Below are 21603 nucleotides of genomic sequence, written 5' to 3'. Positions count from 1 at the left end.
GACATGAAACATTTCATAAGATTCCTCTAAGATGTTATTAGAGGGAAAATATAGGCATTAAAAATGGTGGTAGCATACCATTTTTTTCATATGCCAGAGACAATTTCCTTTGTAGGAAAAAAAAAATCTGATGAGTCACTGTCAGAAAACCTAGCAGTTCTTTGAACTATCCAAATAACATGTTATTTGAGAGCATCCAAATCTCTGGTAAGAAATTATTTCGGACTTGGTGAGACTTGGATATACATTTCTGTCTACCTGTATGTGTGGTGGAGGTCGCCTCAACTCTAACTTCCTGCGGGCAGACGGTCTTGCCCATACTCTTGTCCTTACTGCCTAGCACAGTACACATCACCTAGTTTACACTCAGTAAGCGTCTGCTAAATGAGTCAATGAAGGAAGAGGAGAAAAACATATTTTTATACACCTTGGTTACATGACCCAAATATTTCTCTCCACTCCTGCTTCCAGCATTTCAAAGGAAAATAATGTTAATATTTCTGATCTACCTAAAGAATAGTTAGAATAACTTCCAGAACTCCTTTTCTGGAATTCAGGAAAAGGTATGTAATAACCTACTCCAGTGGGAAGTTGAATAATACTTATTTTTAAAAGCCATTTTATAAAATCTCCTGAAAGAGCCACTTTGAAAAAAATGTTCAACAGCCATTTTATTTCTCTATGCAATCATTAACCATCAAGAATTTGATGATTTTGGCCGGCCCCGTGGCTTAGTGGTTAAGTGCGCGCACTCCGCTGCTGGCGGCCTGGGTTCGCATCCCGGGCGCGCACCAACGCACTGCTTCTCCGGCTATGCTGAGGCCACGTCCCACATACAGCAACTAGAAGGATGTGCAACTACAACATACAACTATCTACTGGGGCTTTGAGGGAAAAATAAATAAATAAATAAAATTATTTTAAAAAAAAAAGAAGAATTTGATGATTTGATAACTGCTCCATAAGGAAAAAAATAATATTCACCTTTTTAATTATTATTATTTTTTATTTTTGTTATTATTTTTTATTTTTTTCTGAGGAAGATTAGCCCTGAGCTAACATCTGTTGCCAGTCTTCCTCTTTTTGCTTGAGGAAGGTTCACCCTGAGCTAACATCTATGCCAGTCTTCCTCTATTTTGTGTGTGGGTCACCGCCACAGCATGGCCACCAACAAGTGGTGTAGGTCCATGTCCGGGAACCAAAGTGGAGCCCGCCAAACTTAACCACTAGGCCACGGGGCCAGCCCCGATGTTCACCTTTTTAAAAAAAAAAAAAGGAAAACAAACTTAAATCCTGAAAGGTACTTAGGCGAATGAATAAGAGGAACCAGAAAACAAATATGAATTATCCAAAGAACATATTTGGCTTTTGAATGCATACTGTGATTATATTTTATCAAAAACAAATGTAGAAAGAGTTTGCCTTTATATATGGCTGAGAACAATTTGGTACAAATTTAGTTTCTAAAGTTTTAGATCTAAGTTAAGGAAGCACTGAGACAATATAAGGTAGTGTGACTATAGAACCCTGAGGATAGCCCGCTCCAGTGAAGCTGCTGCATATAAATATTTGCGGTTCCCTCTAACCCAGCAAAAGGTGCGGATTGACAAGATGAGAGGCAAGGAGAAACTGTCCCAGGATGAAAAATTTGCCACACTCAAGCCACAGATTATCAAGAGTTGACTATCCTTTACCATAGAGCACTGCTTTTCAAACATGCACCAGGGATCTTGTTAAAATGCAGATTTCTAATTCAGCAGGTCTGTATGGGGCCTGAGGCTCTGCATTTCTAACAGGCTCCCAGGTGATGCTGTTGCTGCTGGTCCAGAGACCACACTGACAGTAACAAGGACCTAAAGCAATGGTCTCCAAACATTTTAGATTACACATCCCTATCAATAAAAAAAAAACAAAAAAAAACTTTTGAGCAAGCAACTACATATTTGTAGATTTCTCTATAAATTATATGCATTTTCTAATGATAAAACACCAAATTGAAAGGTTAAAAGATGAAATAAACATAGATATAACAGTTCCTGTATTTTCTTCCTATACCCTACTTACTAGGCAACTGCTCTGCATTATTAGAAAAAGAGTTCAAGTATTTTTTTTTAAATTTTAGTTTCTGGATTTTACCAAAAAAAGGAGGTGATTTGTCTATATTAAATTGTTGGGTAAACCTGTACTACTGTAGTGATCTAAAATCTTTCTATCTCTTCCCATGAGTAATACAATTAGGAAAGATATTTTAGTTTATTGTAGAAAGAGAAAATAATTCGAAGCTACTTTAAAGACATCAAAACAGTAAACCATTCCACTTAGATTTTATTGACGTTGTGTCATATCAGAATCTCATGTTCCCAATCACCTGCTATTATTAATCTTGGCTTTAAAATGTGGTGAGAGCAGAGCCCACTTCAGAGCTACACTAAGAAGAACCAACCAGGTGGAAGAACTGACTAAATGGAACCCTATCAATTGTAGGAGGTTCATCATTCCCTCAAACTAATCCAGAGTGGCTGCTAAGTAGGTATCCCGCATGGTGCTGTATTTTCACCACAAAACCCTATATAATGTTTTTAATTAAAGAATTCTACATGAAATAGAAATTTAAATGCTTCTTGATGATAAAAATGGACCCTCTAACCCTTCTGCAAACATCATTTACTCGTTCCCATCGCTACGCCTTAGTTAAGGGTACTTTATCTAAAATAGCCTTCTTTCTTATATCTACTAATACATATCATGTTTTTCACAATCCAGCTCAAGATTTCAATCCACCTGCCTTAATGAATCTTCCCCTAAATGATCACTGCATTGCTTTGTATAAATAACGTAATAAGTATAGCTTTATTACATTGTCTGTAACTTGCTTTTTCATGTTCTTCAGGGTTTAGAGTTTTCTTATATTTCTGTGTCTTTTTCCCCAGAGTATGAATTTCTCAAGAGAAGCATAATAATGCTTTTTTACTTCTTTTGTTTCTTCCATAGGGCCTGGTAACCATCCTAGGCAGGCAAGAATTCCTCAAATACTTATATGTTTTGCAGTATCTTAGACTCTCATACATTCAAATCTACAAGTTTGGGGCTCCAATTTAACAGTCTCAGGAGGACAGTCTGATTCTGTGATCCTCTGTACAGCTACCCAAGTTAAGTTATAAAACAGGGCAGTAGACGCTTTATGCCATATAGCCCCCAATCAAGTTAGTCTCGATTCCTTTCATCAACTCAGTGAGCAATAATCTAATTTTATGAAATTCTTTCTCCTGTTCCTTGTTAACCAGCCTCCTTCGCTTCCTCTCACGCTTGCTCCAATCTAAAACACTACAAGATTCAGCAACGTGCATGATTCCCAGCTACTCACTTTCTGTTAGCAATTTTCTCTTGCTTTGGTAATGACAGGACATCAACAATAAATATTTGCAGAGAAAAGTCAGGCTCAAAAATTCAACTTCGTCTGACAAAGGTAAGGTATTGGTTCCAGTGCCAACTGAAGTAAAATGTTGAAAAAAGACAAAGTCTGGGGCAATTTGATAGGTAATAAATGAAACATCTTTTACATAGTTTAAAAAAATAAAGCCATATGCCCCGTCACAATGAAAACTCCAACTAAAAGGTATTTTTATGGGGATTTGAATTTTGTGCATCTACCTGGCTGGGACTTAGTGTGGAACGTGCTCTTGAACATTGGGCCTTTCTCAACCAAGGCAATATGAAAGAATTGACCCTTACTGCTCTAGGCATCCATTGTATATAAGGAATTACCTAGGATGATTCAAGATAGATGCACAGAGAGAAGGCAGGTGCGCCCTTTGGAAGAACTGAGCAAGAGTCCTTCAAATCATTTTCTGTGTTCCGTGATTTCAGATGAGAAACCCCAGTGGAGAAAGGCCATATTCAAGGAAAGTGTTAGTATCCCAACCCCTGGCAATGCCAGGAAGGGGCCATGTTCATGGACCTCTATGTGAGGACATCGCAGTCTCTAGTCAAGCATGGCTTATGGCACCAAACAGGTGCCATTACATCTGACGAAGTCTCAAGGAAACAAAGTTTGCCAGATTTATCATTTTTATGTTTGACAAAGATGGAGGAAATCATCCAAGTGATCCATCGCACAGCACTTCCAGTTCCAGAGAATACAGACTTACTTCAGGTGATAACACGCTACCATTTTTAAGTTTCTCATCCACACTGTTTCTTCGTCTCTGTAGCTGATCCTTTTCTTTCTGGAGGACTTGAACTTGTTCTGAAATCTTTATTTTCTCCTCAGCTGGGCTGCTCTGGAGCTGCGCGTTCTTTTCAGACAACTCTTGGTCCAGCAAGTTCAGGCGAGTTGATATTTTCAAACTATCCGTGTTTAAGGCCTAAAAAGACACAATCAACCAGACACCCCAAAAACAGTTACTAGAAATCCAAACTGCATATAAATTAGAAAAAAAATAGAAAAAATTACTAAATGAATATATTTTTAGCTTCTGCATTATTGTTTTTGCACATGGATTTACAGAGATTCAATGAATTTACTACCAAGTCTTGCTTAGCCACACCAGACAATTCAACATAGGTTTGGAGAGGCAGTATTTTTTAAATTATTTTCTAAATCGAAATTTTCTTCTTTGGCCTACTACATAGTAGAATTAATCATGTTAAAATTTCCTAAAGGTTAAGATTTGGTTTGTTGTGGTTCAAACATATAATTTGTTTCTACTCTTATTTCATTCTGGTCAGAAAATATGGCCAGTTAGATCTTCATTATGGCCTAATTAAAGATAATTCTTAAAATATTTTTTCATCAAAGTAATTATATGTATATACTACTATAAGGTTTATAATTTTAAAAAAAGCAGTTGTCTACCCCACCCTTTCACCTGAGTCTTACTCCCCAGAAACAACCATCTTCAATTTTTTAGCTATTTCTTCTGGTGTTTAGGCCATGTTTCTAAATTACATTATCAATTTTAGATATTGTCTACTGACTGTCTATTATGGAAGACAAGGATTTAGCGCTCTTTTTTTTTTTTTTCTTGTGAGGGAGATCAGCCCTGAGCTAACACCTGTGCTAATCCTCCTCTTTTTGCTGAGGAAGACCGGCTCTGAGCTAACATGGATTTAGCGCTCTTATGCCTCTTCTTTCCTACTTCTTCTCCCTCCAGTCTCCCAATATTTATTACAGTTTTTCATTAAATCAATATTCAGTTTACATGACCTTGTGAATATTATTCATAGCTGAACTATCTAGTATAAAATGATCATACTTCCACCTGATACAATTTTTTTGGTACTTTATAACTAATTCTTCTCCAAAAGAACTATAAAATTCCTCTTAACACTATTTTTTCATCTGATCAAACTTAAATCAGGCAATTTTTTCATTCCATTCTTTTCTGGAAACATTTTGCCTGGAGCCTCCATTTTCCTGCTCCAAACTGGACAAGTTGCTCTGGGACTTCCCTTTGGTATCACCCTGGGAGTTTCCATACTGGATCACATTTTCAGGATCCTGAGTCTCCTTTTTTCATAGTTCATGCCTTCATTCTTGTGAAGCACATCCTCTAGTATTTTCCCGAGACAGGCTAGGTGAGAGAGAATTTTTTCACCTGAAAATGTCCTTATTCTAACTTCACATTTTATTGAGTTTGGCTAAAGAGAGAATTCTTGATTGGAAATCATTTTCCTTATGAGTTTTAAGATTGCATCAGGTCTTTTAACTTCTAGAAAAAGGCTGAGAAGTCCAATGTTGTTCTGATTCTTGAGATTTACAAGTGACTAGTCTTTTCTACCTGGAAGCTTTCAGGATCTTTTTTTCCTCAGTGCACTCAAAACTTCACAATGATATGCTTTCAGCACTCATTTTGCAGGACCCTTGATGGGCTATTTCAATCCAGAGTCACACATCCTCAGTGTTGCGAAAATTCTTTGTATTATGTTCTTGATAATCTCCTCTCTGCTGTTTTCTCTGTTGTATTTTCTGAATTCTTATTACTTGGATGTTGAGCTTCCTGGATTTATCTACTTAAAGATATTTTTCTCCTATTTTCTATTAATTTATCTTTTTATTTCTTCCTGGGATATTTCCTCAAAATTATCCTCCAATCCTTTTAATTTCCAAGAGTTCTTTCATGTTTTTAATAACCTGTAGTTCTTGTTTTATGGATAATCAGCTTTTACCACCTTGAATATATTAAGGTTTTTTTGAGGTTTTTCAGCTCCTTGCTCTATTTCTAATTTCTCTGAGCTTCTTTTTTTCCATTCGTTTTGGTCTCTGTCTTGAATGTTAGCAGCATTCCTGAAATGTCCATCACACTTAAGAGTCAGGTATTAAAAAGCTGATAAGTTGTGTGGTGGGTAAGATTTGTCACCATAGGATATATCTAGGCTCTACCCCAAATGTAAGTGTTTTACTCGTCTTTTTTCAGGGACTATTTCAGAAAATCCACCAATTTCCTGCTGGGAAGTATAAATCTGGCTGCCAGCATTTCTGGGATCCAAGTGGGGGTTAGGAAATGGATGTCTCAGGATTCACATGTAGACTTGCACTCATTCCCTGATTTGAGTATTCTGACTTACTCGACCCTCTGCTGTGCTTAGTTCAATCTTCAGAAAATAAACCATCTAGTTCCAGAGTGAGAAAAGGATAGTTTCCTGACCACACACTGTTTTTATCCTTCTGCCTCACTCCTGCCTTCTGAAAATCTTGGTCCCTTCATGTCTGAGTCTTTTTCATGTTCTATGTGAATTATATCTCATAAAGCTGTTATTAAAAAAAAAAAGCTAACGCCAAAGCCTTGGCTCTCATTGGTGTCCCTCTCTAGGCACTTGGATTTCAGCTTCCTCTGTTCTGCCAAGTCAGTAACAACTCTCTATTTGCTTTTACACTTTTTTTGGGTAATCTTTTTTCCTCTGTTGTCTCCTCTACTGTTTTTTCCCCTTTATGGGTTTGTAGTTTTTGAGTAATAGCTTTATTGAGATGTAATTCACATACCCTACAATTCACCTATCTAACGTGTATAATTCATTGGTTTTTAGTATATTCACAGAGTTGTGCAACCATCAGCACAGTCAATTTTAGAACATTTTCGTCACCCCCCCCCCCCAAAAAAAACCCCCATACTCACTAGCAGTCATTCCATTTCCTCCCCAACCCCTACCCAGCCCTAAGTAACCACTGTTTTACTTTCTGTCTCTATGGAATTGCCTCTTATGGACATTGATATAAATGGAATCATATGTGTTCTTTTGTGACTGGCTTCTTTCACTTAACATAATATTTTCAGGGTTCTTCCATGTTGTAGTATGTATCAGTACTTCATTCCTTTCTATTGCTGAAAGATATTCCATTGTATGGATGTAGTACATTTCGTTCCATTCATCAGTTGATGGACATTTGGGTTGTTTTCATTTTTTGGCTATTGTGAATAACACTGTTATGAACATTCATGTACAAGTTTTTGTGTGGACATATGTTTTGACTTCTCTTGGATATATACCTAACAGTGGAATTGCTGCGTCATGTGGTAATTCTATGTTTAACCTTTTGAGGAACTGCAAAAAGTAACTGCACCATTTTACAATCCCAGCAGCAGTGTATGAAAGTTCCAATTCCTTCATATCCTCACCAACACTTATTATCTATTTTTCTGATTGCAGCCATGTGAAATAGTATCTCATTTAAGTTTTGATTTGCATTTCCATGATGACTAATGACGTTGAGCATCTTTTCATGTGTTTATTGGCCATTTGTATATCTTCTCTGGAAAAATGTCAACTAGATCCTTTGCCCATTTTTTAATTTGGCTGTCTTTTTATAATTGAGTTGTAAGAGTCTTTATATATTCTAGATATAAGCCCCTTATCAGATATATGATTTGCAAATATTTTCCCCCATCCTGTGGGTTGTCTTTTCACTTTCTTGATGGTATCCTTTACATCACAAATGGTTTTAATATTCTGAAGTCTAATTTATCTAATGCTTCTTTCATTGCTTGTGCTTTAGGTGTAATATCAAGAAACCATTGCTTAATCTAAGGTCATGAAGATTTACACCTATGTTTTCTTCTAAGAGTTTTATAGTTTTAGCTTTTACATTTAGGTCTTTGACTCATTTTGAGTTAAACTGGTATATGGTATGATTATAGTTTTTTTAATATCATGTTCCTTGTCTGAAATGTATATGATTGAGTCTTATAAGTATTGCTTAAACCCTGAAAAAAGACGTAATCTTTTTATGCCTTTTGTTCAGAAAAGAACCCAGCAGTATAATAGTCTCAAGTTTCTCTTTTGTTTCATTAAAACAATCTTCAAAGAATCAATTTTGCTTTGATCTATTGTGGGTTTCATTTATTTGCATTCTACTTATCTCAGTATGTTCTTTCTTCCTAAATATTACATCTTGTTGCAACTAGAAAACAGCTATTTTCATTTTTTTTCCTTTATCATGAAGGAAACTTATTTCAGGAAAAAGAGATTTTCTTCCTCATTCCTTTTTATTTTTTCCTCTTGTGATACAGAATGCATCATAAAGTACCCAGGTTATTTTCTTCTATTTACTCACTTGATGTTTTAATTTGTTAATCTCCTCTGCTGACATTTACATGCTTTGAGGGGCAGCTTTTTTTTTTTTTTTTGTGAGGAAGATCAGCCCTGAGCTAACATCCATGCCAATCCTCCTCTTTTTGCTGAGGAAGACCGGCCCTGAGCTAACATCTATTGCCAATCCTCCTCCTTTTTTTCTCCCCAAAGCCCCAGTAGATAGTTGTATGTCACAGTCGCACATCCTTCTTAGTAGCTGTATGTGGGATGCTGCCTCAGCATGGCCGGACAAGCGGTGCGTCAGTGCACACCCGGGATCCGAACCGGGGCCACCAGTAGTGGAGTGCGTGCACTTAACCGCTAAGCCATGGGGCCGGCCCTGAGGGGCAGCTTTTAAGACTTGACCCTGACAGCCAGTGTGAGCAAGCTACCTGGATATAGCACCAGCAGTTGGGCTGGTTGGAGGGTTGCCCCTACCCCTGTGTCCAACAGCCTGGTGCTAATAGCTATTTCAACGTGATTGGGAACAGAGGACAGAGCAGAGGTAAGTAATGCCTGTCTACTTGTTATTTTGAGGTGGAGAGGTTAAGAAAACACCACCATCAACTCAGGTCCTACTGATCTAGTTGCTAGCTGTAAGGCAGATCTAATGAAGAGGCAGGTCACTGATCCTCTCTGTTCCATGACTCAATGTACAGACTGACCTCAGACTCAAGGCTGGCTGGAGGCAAAGGTTTGGGCAGAAAGTCCTCTTTGAGTCTGGGGCAAGCCAGCTTCATGTTTAGATGCTGGTGCTCTTGTTGAAAATACATATAGATATATCCAGAAAAGTATCTCTTGGTCCTTCTACTCCCTCCACAATCATTCTTTTTTCAAAACTTGAAATGGAGGCAAATTCCTTCATAAAACCACTTCTTTCACTGGCTCATAAAATCCAAGTTCTCAGCAAAAATTTTTATAAAGGTCTCCAAATCTTTATAATTTGAAAAATAAATGTTCTGTACAAAAAAATCTTCTTTCTTTTCTAAGAACCCTGCAAACCCCTCACTTGGGGTGGCAGTAATAGCTAAATCATTTTCAAGTCTATTTTTCCAAATTACCAATGTTCACTCTACAGCATCAAATAGTACAATTTATTCTAAAAAGATCCACTGAAGTTAATAATAGAGGTTGCCAGGGGAAATGGAGTTATTGCTTAATGGTTACAGTTTCTGTTTGGGGTCATTAAGTTTTGGAAATAGATAGTGGTAATGGTTGTACAACATTGTGAATATAATTAATGCCACTGAACTGTACACTTAAAAAATGGTAAATTTTATGTTATATATGTTACCACAATTTTAAAAACATTAAACAAAAGTTAATAATAAATAAATCATACTTGGAAAAACATTGAACATTTTACTTAAAAACAGCAATAGATTTTAGTGATGGTCATTAGATAAGCAATAATAAGAAAAACACACTGAAAACCAGAAGAATAATTTTCTTTTGATTTCTAACTTCACAATGGTATGATTTACTTCTTAGAGAAAAAAATCCTAGTTTATATGGCTTACAACCAGAATCAAACAGCATATTAAACAGAATACCTGACTAGATCTCAACTTCTTATTTTCCAGGTGGTTCTTCTCCTGTAACAGGGCCTCCTTCTTAGAAATTATAGCCTCCCGTTTCTTTAAGTCTTCTTCCAGCTCTTCTAATTCTTGGCGTTGGTTCAGAACTTTCTCTACTTCTTCATCTAACCATTTCTTTTGCTCATCCAATTTCTACATTAAAATTCCAAAGAAATATCATCATTTGGTTTTCTTCTGCCATAAAACTTATATGGTAATAATATAATTTCAGATTGGCTGAAAACACCTTAAATGAACATTTAAAATCCAGCCATTTGTGACAACATGGATGGACATTGAGGGTATTATGCAAAGTGAAATAAGTCAGAGGGAGAAGGTCAAATACCGTATGATTTCCTTCATTAAGTAGTAGATAATAACAACAATAAACAAACACATAGAGACAGAGATTGGATGCGTGGTTACCAGAGGGGAAGGGGGGAGGGAGGAGGGCGAAAGGGATAATTCGGCACATGTGTGTGGTGATGGGTTGTAATTAGTATTTGGGTGGTGAACATGATGTAATCTATGCAGAAATAGAAGTATAATGATGTACACCTGAAATTTATACAATGTTACAAACCAATGTTACTGTAATAAACAAAAAAATAAAATAAAATAAAAAATAAATAAAAAGAAAAGAAAAAAATAAAAATAAAAAAATAAAAACTACCAGTGTGAATAACAAAATAGTGTTGCTATCTAAAACCGTCAAGAAGTAAGTGGTTATAGTTAACATCTTGCTGTATTGTTTTTATAAGGAACTGAAATTTACTCCCCAAATATGTTTGAATCTGGGATTTTTTTAGGCTGACAAAGGGCTGACAATTTTCTTTATATGTAATAAGAGTTAGTTCTGAGAACATGCTGGGAATCTTTTTCTCTGTTGTAGAGGTGCATACTTCCATCACAGCACTTACACTGCTGGTTCACCTCTCTATCTCCAACGCCTGGTATGACTGGCCTTCAATAAAATGTTAAATGAATGACTGAATGAGCACCTGATTCAATCAATTAATCAATGAAGTGAATAAATGAATACACACAGTGGAAGACATAGATGATAGAGCATGGAAATCCAATCTGCATTGTAGACTGTCAACATCAAATAATTATAAAATAAATTGAGCTGGAAAGATCTCCAAAACAAGCATGATAATACTATTTTAAATTAAGGATACCCAGAAACAAGTACAAACAAAAATATGAATGGAATATGACTGTCCAAGATGAACTCTACCAAGTGCCCATCTGTATTGTGGACATAATAATGAAGCAATGCCCCTCAACAACAAATAATAGGAAAACAAATCAAAATCGCACTATTTTCCAGTTCTTCTCAAACTTGATAAACTCATTCCCAAAAATCTACATTAAGACAATAAGACTGAATATGCATAAGAGAGCAAAGTGGCCAAGACAAAGTAGATCCAGAGCTATGCAGTATTCCATCCAGACCTGGATAGTACGGCCTTATAAGCACTGTCACATCCAAATAATACTGAAACTTAAAACAGTAGCTCTATAATATTAGGAATGGGAAGGATATCCCAGAGCAACTACAGAAATACTTTAATTTTGTTATATCCAACTATACTTTAGAAACTCATATAGGAGACCCTGTGAAGTCTAGCAATTAACTTAAACGTATTCTACACACATTCCTTCACTGTGAGTGGGGTTTGAAAGATGAATGAAGGATCTTTTGTAAGCTCCATTCCAACAAGAGAGAAATAAAAATGATGATTGTTTGATAATACATGCTATATACAGCTAATTCCTAGATACCATGTAAGCAAAAATGGAGAGAGGGATCGGTTCTGTCTGGGAAATGGAAGAAATGTCAGAGTAGCCAATATTCTCGCTGTGCTTTGAAGAATGGATAGGAGTCTGCTAACATAATACAGGTTTCCAGGGAAACCAATAATAAATGAATGAATTTATCTTCATTTGATATAATAAAGGTTATGATTTGTGTGATTCACTGTATCTAAGTACGTGTTCTGAAAATTTCTTGATTTGTCTTTTCTCTTCTTATAGCAAAAGTTCCTACCGCTTCCTATCTGGGCCGGCCCTGTGGCTTAGCGGTTGAGTGCGTGCGCTCCGCTACTGGTGGCCTGGGTTCAGATCCTGGGCGTGCACTGACGCACCGCTTCTCCGGCCATGCTGAGGCCGCGTCCCACATACAGCAACTAGAAGGATGTGCAACTATGACATACAGCTATCTACTGGGGCTTTGGGGAAAAAAAAAAGGAGCAGGATTGGCAACAGATGTTAGCTCAGAGCTGGACTTTCTCAGCAAAAAGAGGAGGATTAGCACGGTTGTTAGCTCGGGGCTGATCTTCCTCACAAAAAAAAAAAAAAGCTTTCTATCAAATCAATGTTCTATTATAAGCTCTTTGCATACTTATATTCATTAACTTATAATCTTGTCCTTATTTAGAGTCAAATTCTGAAAAATGGGTTTTGTTTTGCAACATTAAAAAACACGAAGTGTTTTGGGGGGAATAAATAGAATCTAGTGAATAAGGATTTCATGCTTATATTCCACAACATTCAAATAAACCCATTTCTAATGAAATAAAAATATAGCACATTTCTGGATAATAAAGTAATTTTTTAATAACAGAGGTTTCAGAAGAAATACTGGAAATTTTGCACTCTAGTGGCAAAGTCTAGTGTTCGAAGATTTTATTCTGAGTCCAGCACTCTTTACCTCTATTTAGACAATCATCAAATGGAAGAGAAACCAGGAAACACTAAATAGAATCGACAAACCTGGAGTTGGTCTATATTTCCAAACGAACCTTTTTTCCTTTTCATCTTCAATGCATCTAGATCCTCAGCTTTCAGTTTTAGACCTTCTTCCTGTTCTGTTTTTAATTTTAGTTCCTGTAGAAAACAGAAATTGAAAACACCTTATTACTTTTACTACCTGGCCATCATTAAATATTTATGCAGATAATCATTTTCTTAACATTTACTTTCTTAGTTGCAAAACAAAAGAAAATAAGTAGATGAAGGTTAGAGCTACTTGAGGAGAAAATAATGTTAGCCCCTCACTAAAGCAATCAATTCTCACAGCAAAAAATCAGGGTTTACTAAGAAAACTAAGTATTTTTTTTTTCATTCTTTGCCACTGTTACATACCAGGGATAAGCATCTGAAAATTCTAAATGTGCTTTTCTGCCTTTCTGAGTTCATTACCTTCAGTTAGTCCATCCAAGGCACCCATCTGCCACAGGGATATTAAAATTTATGACAGTAGAAATGTAAAAAGAAAAGTAATATTCCGTTTCTGGCATTCAAAAATTGGATTTTGCAGCATGTGAATAGCCTTGCAAGACAGATCATGGTCCTGTGAAGAGTATTCCCAAATTCCTTTAGTTTCCATCCACATCTTAAGAGACAAGTCAAGAGGCCCAGTGCTCATGGCACTCTCCTGGGGCTTAGAGAAAATGCCACTGTCACCACTAAAGCTTAGCAGGAATCAGGAAGGAGGCCGTGAATCGAAGTGGGCCAGTCCACATACTATCTTACTAGTACCATCATGGATAAGTACAGAAATTAAAAGAAAATTTTTAGAAATTTTTATAGCAATTTGACAAAATAATTTTTATGTCTGTTGAATCTAATAATTAAAAGATGGACTTTTATAGGATATTTTAATTTTTTGTTTCATTTTTCTACTCGTTCATGTTTTACAAAGGTACTGAGCTGTGACAAATTAGTAATAAAATTAAAACTGTACCTTCTCCACAGTTAATTTCAGAAGTACTGCTATAGAGGAAGTAAAAAGAAAATCTACCATTTTACAGTCCTGGGAATGGCAGAAAGGAGAAAAGAGACAGTAAGATGTGTGTCTCAATGTTCCTCTCTTGAGTTTTGGCCTGGAAAGGGGGTGATAAGTAAAGGTATCACTGAGGGCAGAGGGAGAGAATGTAGACTGCAGTGCAGAGGCCCCACACCAACATAGGGCTGCCCACCCTTGAGAAGGAGCAGAGAAGTACAGTCAGGAAAAAGAAACTGATTGGACTCCTTGGCCTCAGGTGACATGGATCCTGAGTTGAGAGCCAACGGGGGTCAGTTATTGTGGGGAACTGATGCCAAAACTGAAGGTGAGGACAGGCCACTGGGCTAACAAGCTACATGGAAGACCTAGTAGCCTAAAGAGGGGTTTATAATGCCATTAGGAGATGAGATGAAGCCAAAGCACCTCCAAGCTCTACGCTGAAAGCGAGATCAGACTGAGTTATACCAGCCATGAGCTTCATCAGCAGGGGCCAGCAGAGAAAGGTGGACGAGGGAGAGCAGATTCCAGGCAGTCACATCCAAGGACCAACTGCAACTCAGGAAGTCCCTTCCCCCTCGACTCCATGGAACCAACAAAAGCTACACACCTGACCACCACATATACCAGATTCCAAGATGCAAAGGGAGAGATGTATAGGGAAGAAGCAGCCAAGAGACTGAATATTCTTTTTTTTGTTAGGAAGATTGGCCCTGAGCTAACTACCATCTGTTGCCAGTCTTCCTCTTTTTTTTTTTCCTTTTTTCTCCCCAAAGCCCCCAGTACCCAGTTGTATATCCTAGTTGTAGGTCCTTCTAGTTCTTCTATGTGGGATGGTGCCTCAGCATGGCTTGATGAGTGGTGAGTAGGTCTGCGCCTAGGATCCGAACAGCGAACCCTGGGCCACCGAAGCGGAATGCACAAACTTAACCGCTGTGCCACTGGGCTGGCCCCAAGACTGAATAGTCTTATTCAAGAGAGCTGAGAATTATTTAAAGAAGATTTTTAAAGAATCAGAATAAGTGTGAACAGACAGGACATTTGCTGAGTTCCCACCATATTTCCAGCAATTACCATGACATGGATTGGGCGGGGGGTGTGGGAGCTCATAAAGAAGAGAGGTCTGCTATAAGCTAAATAAAGAAATTTCTCACGCCCATCGGAGTTGTATTATGAGTGAATTTGGACCCTGTTATATTTACTAGTCATCAATTTTTCATGCTACCCTAGTTCCAGTGCATAGTTGTAACTTAGCCCCTGTCACCGTCACAGCAACTTCAGGATGCCCAAATAAAGGCACCTTATACTTGGAGCTGACTTTCCACTATTTTTATTCTCCCACAAATGCTTTAAAAGTATATTACAGTAGGTCTAATCCCCTCTTCTACATGTTGCTCTAGACATTACTGCCTTTATCTTATATTGTAATCCTGCATAATATTAAAATAACTATCTACCAGGCACTGTGCTAGGTTTTTAAAATCTATTTAATTATCCAATCCTCACAATAATCCTATGAGACAAGAACTATTCTAAACTCCATTTTATGGATGAGGAAATTGTGCTTAGAGAAGTAAAGAGCCCCACCACACTATAGCCCACAATTTCAGGGGTTCCCATACCTTTTCTTTATAGATCATCCACGGACTTCAGCTAAGAACTGCTGCTCTAAGGAGAATCTATGCAGAAGTTGTAGTATTCTCTGGAAATGGTTCAGTCAAGTGGAAAATGGACAAAAAGGAGTGTCAGAAAGTTAGCTCCAAACAGCAGGCAAGCTGTCCTTTAGAACTGTGAGCAGGTTTTCTGTTTTTGCATGAAGTAGTAGAAACTTCAATATAACTTGGGACAGACTGTTCCTTTTTCTGGAATACTCATTTTCCTCCTTAAATGCGTCATTTCCTTCTAATGAAAGATATGGCTAGAAGGAACACAATTGCCCTAGATAAGAATGTAAAAAGTTTAAGTTACAGGAAGAGTTGCATTTCAGCAGATTGTGCATTCTGACAAAAAGAGTTTTTTCTTTTCCCTAAGTATAGACTTGGAGAGTGCTACATCTTAGTAGGTTAAGTCATGGTCTATGAGAGATGAGAATCTGAGACTCAAAGACCATAAGACTGACAGGCAGGCCTGATCCTCACATTGGAAGAAGGACTGTAACAAAGAGATTAGGTTGTTGGCAGTAAAAATGAGAATTGAACAGACTCAAGATATAAGTGGTTCATTAGATATGGGTGATGAGGACGATGGCAGAGTTAAGGATGACTCCTTAATTTCTAGTTTACCCAACTGAATGGATTGAAATTTCATGTGAGACACATTGGAAAACTATATTTTCTTCCTCATCAAAGGAGAAGGGACAGGGAATAGTGGGGAGATAAGTAATGAAGATCATGAGTTCATCTATAAGACAACTTAATGAAGAGGTCAATGGTTTGATATATGAATCCAGAGCTCACAGGACAAATCTGGAACTAAGGATTAAATTTGCGAGTTGTCAGAATTTAACTGCAGCCACGGAAAAAGATGAGGTCACACAGGAAGAATATAGAAGATAAGAGGGCAGAGGCTACTAATTGTTAGGGAATTGCAAATCAAAACCACAATGAGATTATCACCCCATGCCCATCAGAATGGCTATCATTAAAAAGACAAGAGGGGCCGGCCCAGTGGCATAGTGGTTAAGTTCGTGTGCTCCGCTTCAGTGGCCTGAGGTTCGCTGATTTGGATCCTGGGCACAGACCTACACACCGCTCATCAAGCCATGCTGAGGCGGCGTCCCACATAGAGCAACTAGAAGGATGTACAACTATGACATACACCTATCTACTGGGGCTTTGGGGATAAAAAAGGGAAAAAGGAGGAAGATTGGCAACAGATGTTACCTCAGGGCCAATCTTCCTCAAGAAAAAAAAAAAAGACAAAGAACAAGCGTTAGAGAGGATATGGAGAAAAGACAACCCTCATACACTGCTCATGAGAGTATAAACTGGTGCAGCCATTGTGAAAAACAGTATGGAGATTCCTCAAAAATTAAGACTAGAATTGCCAAATGATCCAGCTGTTCCACTTCTGGGTATTTATCCAAAGAATACAAAAACACCAATTCGAAAAGATATATGCACCCCTATGTTCACTGAAACATTATTTACAATAGCCAAGACATAGAAACAACCTAAGTGCCCATCGACAGATGAATGAATAAAGAATATGTGGGATATATACATACAGACAATGGAATACTACTCAGCCATAAAAAAGATGACATCTTGCCATTTGCGACAACATTGGATAAACTGTGAGTGTATTATGCTAATCGAAATAAGTCAGACAGAGACAGACAAATACCACATGATTTCACTCATATGTGGAAGATAAACACATAGATACTGAGAACAGATTGGTGGTTATCAGAGGGGAAGAGGGTAGAGGGAGGGCGAAAGAGGTAAAAGGCAGACATTTGTATGGTGACGGGTGGAAACTAGACTTTTGGGGGTGAACACGATGCAGTGTATACAGAAGTTGAAATATGATGTACACCTGAAATCTATATAATGTTATAAACCAATGTTACCTCAATAAAAAAAAAAAAGAGGGCAGAGGCTACAGCCTTGAGGAATTTCCATATGTAAAGGACTGACAGTGTAGGATGAGCCGGCAAAGACAGAAAATAAGCAATCAGAAAGAGAAAAAAACAAGGAGAGAATAATTTCACAAAGGCAAATAATTCACAAAAGGGAAAATATTTCAAGATAGAGGGAGTGGTGAACTACGCTGGATGCAACTGAGGTGTTAAAATAAGGACGTTAGTGACAGAGAGAGCACTAGTGAACTTCTCAAGAGTTTTGAAGTGGATGGTCAAGCCAGGAGCCAGAAGCTGGACTGGAGAGGATCAGAGAAGGAAAGGAAACAGAGGAAACCGAAACAAACGCAGTAAACTTTTCCAAGAAGTTTGGTTATAAAGAGGAGAAGAGAGAGACAGTAGTATAAAGTTGAAGAAGGATAATTTTAGCATGAGAAAAATCTAAGATGTTTAAATAAAGAATCTAGGAGAAAAAGAAAAGTTGAAAAAAGGAGAAAAAAGGATTAAATGAGATAAAGCGCATAAGTGCTTAGCATAGTATTGACTGAAGACAAATAATAAATGTTAACTACTGCTACAATAATAATAATTATTATTATTAAAAATGAGTAACTCAAGGAAAGAAAGAAAGCAATTCCATTTACAATAACAACTAAAAGAATAAAATATCTGGGAATAAATTTAGCCAAGGAGGTAAAAGACTAGTACACTGAAAATTATAAAACACTGCTGAAAGAAATTAAAGATCTAAATAAATAGAAAGACACCCCAGGCATATGGATATGAAAACTTAATATTGTCATGATGTCAATACTACTCTAAGAGATCTACAGATTCAACAAAATCCATATCAAAATTCCAATGGCCTTTTTTGCAGGAATGGAAAAGTTGATCCTTAAATTCATATGGAATTGCAAGGGGCCTCAAATAGCCAAACAATCTTAAAAAAGAAGAACAAAGTTGGAGGACTTACTTCCCAATTTCAAAACTTACAACAAAGCTACAGTAATCAAAACAGTGTGGCACTGGCATAAGGACAGACATATAGACAAATGGAACAGAATTGAGAGTTTAGAAATAAATCCATAAATCTATAGCCAACTGATTTTTGACAAGGGTACCAAGTCCATTCAATGGGAAAAGAATAGTCTCTTCAACAGACAGTGCTGAAACAACTGGATTTTCACATGCAAAACAATGAAGGTGGACCCCTACCTCACACTATATACAAAAATTAACTCAAAATGGATCAAGGCCCTAAATATAAGAGCTAAAACCATAAAATTCTTAGAAGAAAACATAGGGGTAAATTTTCATGACCTTAGATTTGGCAATGGATTCTTTGACATGACATCAAAAGCACAAGCAACAAAAGAAAAAATTGATTAATTGGACTTTGTAAAAATTTAAAACTTTGGTGCATCAAAGAATATTATCAAGAAACTTTAAAGACAACCTACAGAATGGGAAAAAATATTTGGAAGTCATGTATCTGATAGAGTTTAATGTCCTGAATACATAAAGGACTCCCATAACTCAACAACAAAAAGGCAAACAATCTAATTAAAAAGTAGACAAAGAACCTGAATAGACATTTCTCCAAAGAAGATATATACAAATGGCTAATAAGCACATGAAAAGATGCTCAACATCATCATTAGAGAAATGCAAATCAAACCCACAATGAGACACAAGTTCACATGTACTTGGATGACCAAGAAAAAAGAAACAAAGTAAGTGTTGGAAAGATGTGGAAAAACTGGAACCCTCGTATATTGAAGGGAATGTAAAATGGTGCTGTCGCTATCAAAAACATTTGGTAGTTTCTCCAAAAGCTAAGCAATTCCACTACTAGGTATTTCAATTCCAAAGGAATTGAAAGCAGGGACTCGAACAGTTATTCGTATGCCAATGTTTATCACAGCATTATTCACAATAGCCAAAAGGTGGAAACAAGCCAAGTGTCTATCACAGATGAATGGATAAACAAAATGTGGTATATGCATACAATGGAATATTACTCAGCCATAAAAAGGAATGAAGTTCTGATACATGCTACAACATGGATGACCATGAAAACATTCTGCTAAGTGAAATAAGCCAGACACAACAAATATTGTAGGATTCCACTTTTATGAAATATCTAGAATAGGTAAATTCATAGAGACAGAAGTAGATTAGAGGTTACCAAGGGCGGGGGGAAGGCGGGAATAGAGAGTTATTGCTTAATGGTTAAAGAGTGTCTGTTCAGGGTGATGAAAAAGTTTTTGAAACATATAGTGGTGATGGTTGCACAACATTGTGAATGTAATTAATGTCACTGAACTGTATACTTATGCATGGTTAAAATGGTAAATTTCATGTTATATGTATTTTACCAAAACTTATAAAAATTAATAATGTAATATACTAAAACCCATTGAATTATACACTTTACATGGGTGAATTGTATGGTATGTGAAGTATATTTCAATAAAGCTGTTAAAAAAAAAGGATCAGTAACTTGGCTTAAATGCTCTTTAAGGACCCTTTTATCGCTAAATTCTGTGATGTTTTTTAAGTTCTAGGAATAGATTATATTCCAAAATGAAGAATCTAGGAAATCTCCACTTATGTTCCAAGACTTGGATTTGACGTAACATTTCAATAAGACAGAGCCTGGTACATAGTGCTAGATAAGTGTTTGTTATTGTTTTTATTATGATCATTATCATCCTCTTCTTCAAAAGAGCCCTGTGAGGCAAGTATGATTAAGTCCATTTTAGATAAGAATAAACAGACTCAGAGAGGGTAAGTAACTTTCTCAACAAATGATCCAGCCAGGAAGTGAGAGAGCTGGGATTTGAACCTATGCTGCCCTGGCTCCATAGCCCCAGCTGACACCACCTGTTCCTCCCCAGCCCAATCCACTCTACAGAACTGCTGTGCATACAGGTCTGATCACTCTTCTGCTCACTACGAATGAAATGGTACCATTTTACCTTTCACTTTTTTCCATGCTGTCACATGGACCATGCATGTCAAAGCACTCTGACAATGGGAAATCCTATTCAAATGTTAGATATTTTTTAGAAAGTCAGCTTTATATATTTATATTTTTGACAGCCTCAACTACAGTTAAGATCCTAGTAGAGAAATTATCACTGTACTTTCTTTTGTGAAGTCAAAGCCTTGAAGACAGTACTCAGAATTCAATAAATAGGTTTTACTATGTAGATGAACAAAACTTTAAAGTGAATGAAGACAGTAGCCCAGGACAGGCCAAGGTTAGATACCTCACAGGCCAAGTGAATCAAGACCTTGGCTTCCTTAGCTCTGAGCTGTTTAACATTTCTTATTATGCTTAGCAGGAAAGTATGACAATATTACTTTGATTTTTTGTTGATCCCGCTTAATTTCTGCATCCAGTTGCTTCTTTTTTTCGTTTTCTTCTCGAAGTCTTTTTTGCAGCTGTACCTTTTGAAATTTCATGTGATCTATATTCTGCTCTAGTTCATTAGCACGTTTCTCATTGTGGATGGACAGTGATGCCAATTTCTTACTATTTTGTTGCTTCTTCTGTAAGACCTGGGATCATGTGGGACATTTCAAAATGAAAAACTGCATTTCTCACAAACTTCAAGTAAACTTAAACTTTTCATTCAATGGCAAGGGTAGGCATTTTGCCTCAATTTTAACTTATTTTTGATAGGTTCACAACTGTTTTCCACATTTCTACTTTTACAACCAGGCAACCATCATACTTTTCACTAGATATAAAGAATGATGATTCTTTCTGATGCTGACAACCAAATAGAACAAAATCAATCTCTTTGCTTTTTTATTAATAAGTAATTTAAAAATATTATATGTACATGATAAAAATTAAAATACAAAACTGAACTTATATTTTTAAAAACTCTGTTATCTCAAACCCCCTAATTTTCCTGTCCTGCTTTCCAACACAAAATTACCTATTTCTTAAACATTCTTCCAGAAATAATTTATATGCATGCAAGTCACTTCATATATATTCTAGATAGACTATTCTCCACCTCCCTTTTTTCCTACTTAACTCATCTTAGAGGTCTTTTCACATAGATTTATTC

The 21603-nt window shown here is 36.8% G+C and overlaps 1 protein-coding gene across 3 annotated transcripts in view; it reads right to left on the bottom strand.

Moving 5' to 3' along the window:
- KIF27 (kinesin family member 27) overlaps positions 1–21603 on the bottom strand; it is a 92915-nt gene that overhangs the window by 12230 nt on the left and 59082 nt on the right. For all 3 annotated transcript variants that reach the window (XM_087444390.1, XM_087444392.1, XM_087444391.1), the window contains 4 exons: positions 20885–21082; positions 12924–13037; positions 10122–10298; positions 4149–4364 (listed from right to left, as the gene is read on the bottom strand). In XM_087444390.1, coding sequence (XP_087300516.1) covers positions 4149–4364; positions 10122–10298; positions 12924–13037; positions 20885–21082 — 705 coding nt within the window. The remainder of the gene's footprint in view (positions 1–4148; positions 4365–10121; positions 10299–12923; positions 13038–20884; positions 21083–21603) is intronic.

Source organism: Ceratotherium simum, chromosome 20, assembly GCF_057802395.1.
Source record: "Ceratotherium simum simum isolate JZ-2026a chromosome 20, ASM5780239v1, whole genome shotgun sequence".
Classification (NCBI taxonomy): Eukaryota; Metazoa; Chordata; class Mammalia; order Perissodactyla; family Rhinocerotidae; genus Ceratotherium; species Ceratotherium simum.
Note: the sequence above shows the minus strand (reverse complement) of the source record. Positions and strands in the feature narration are given on the sequence as shown.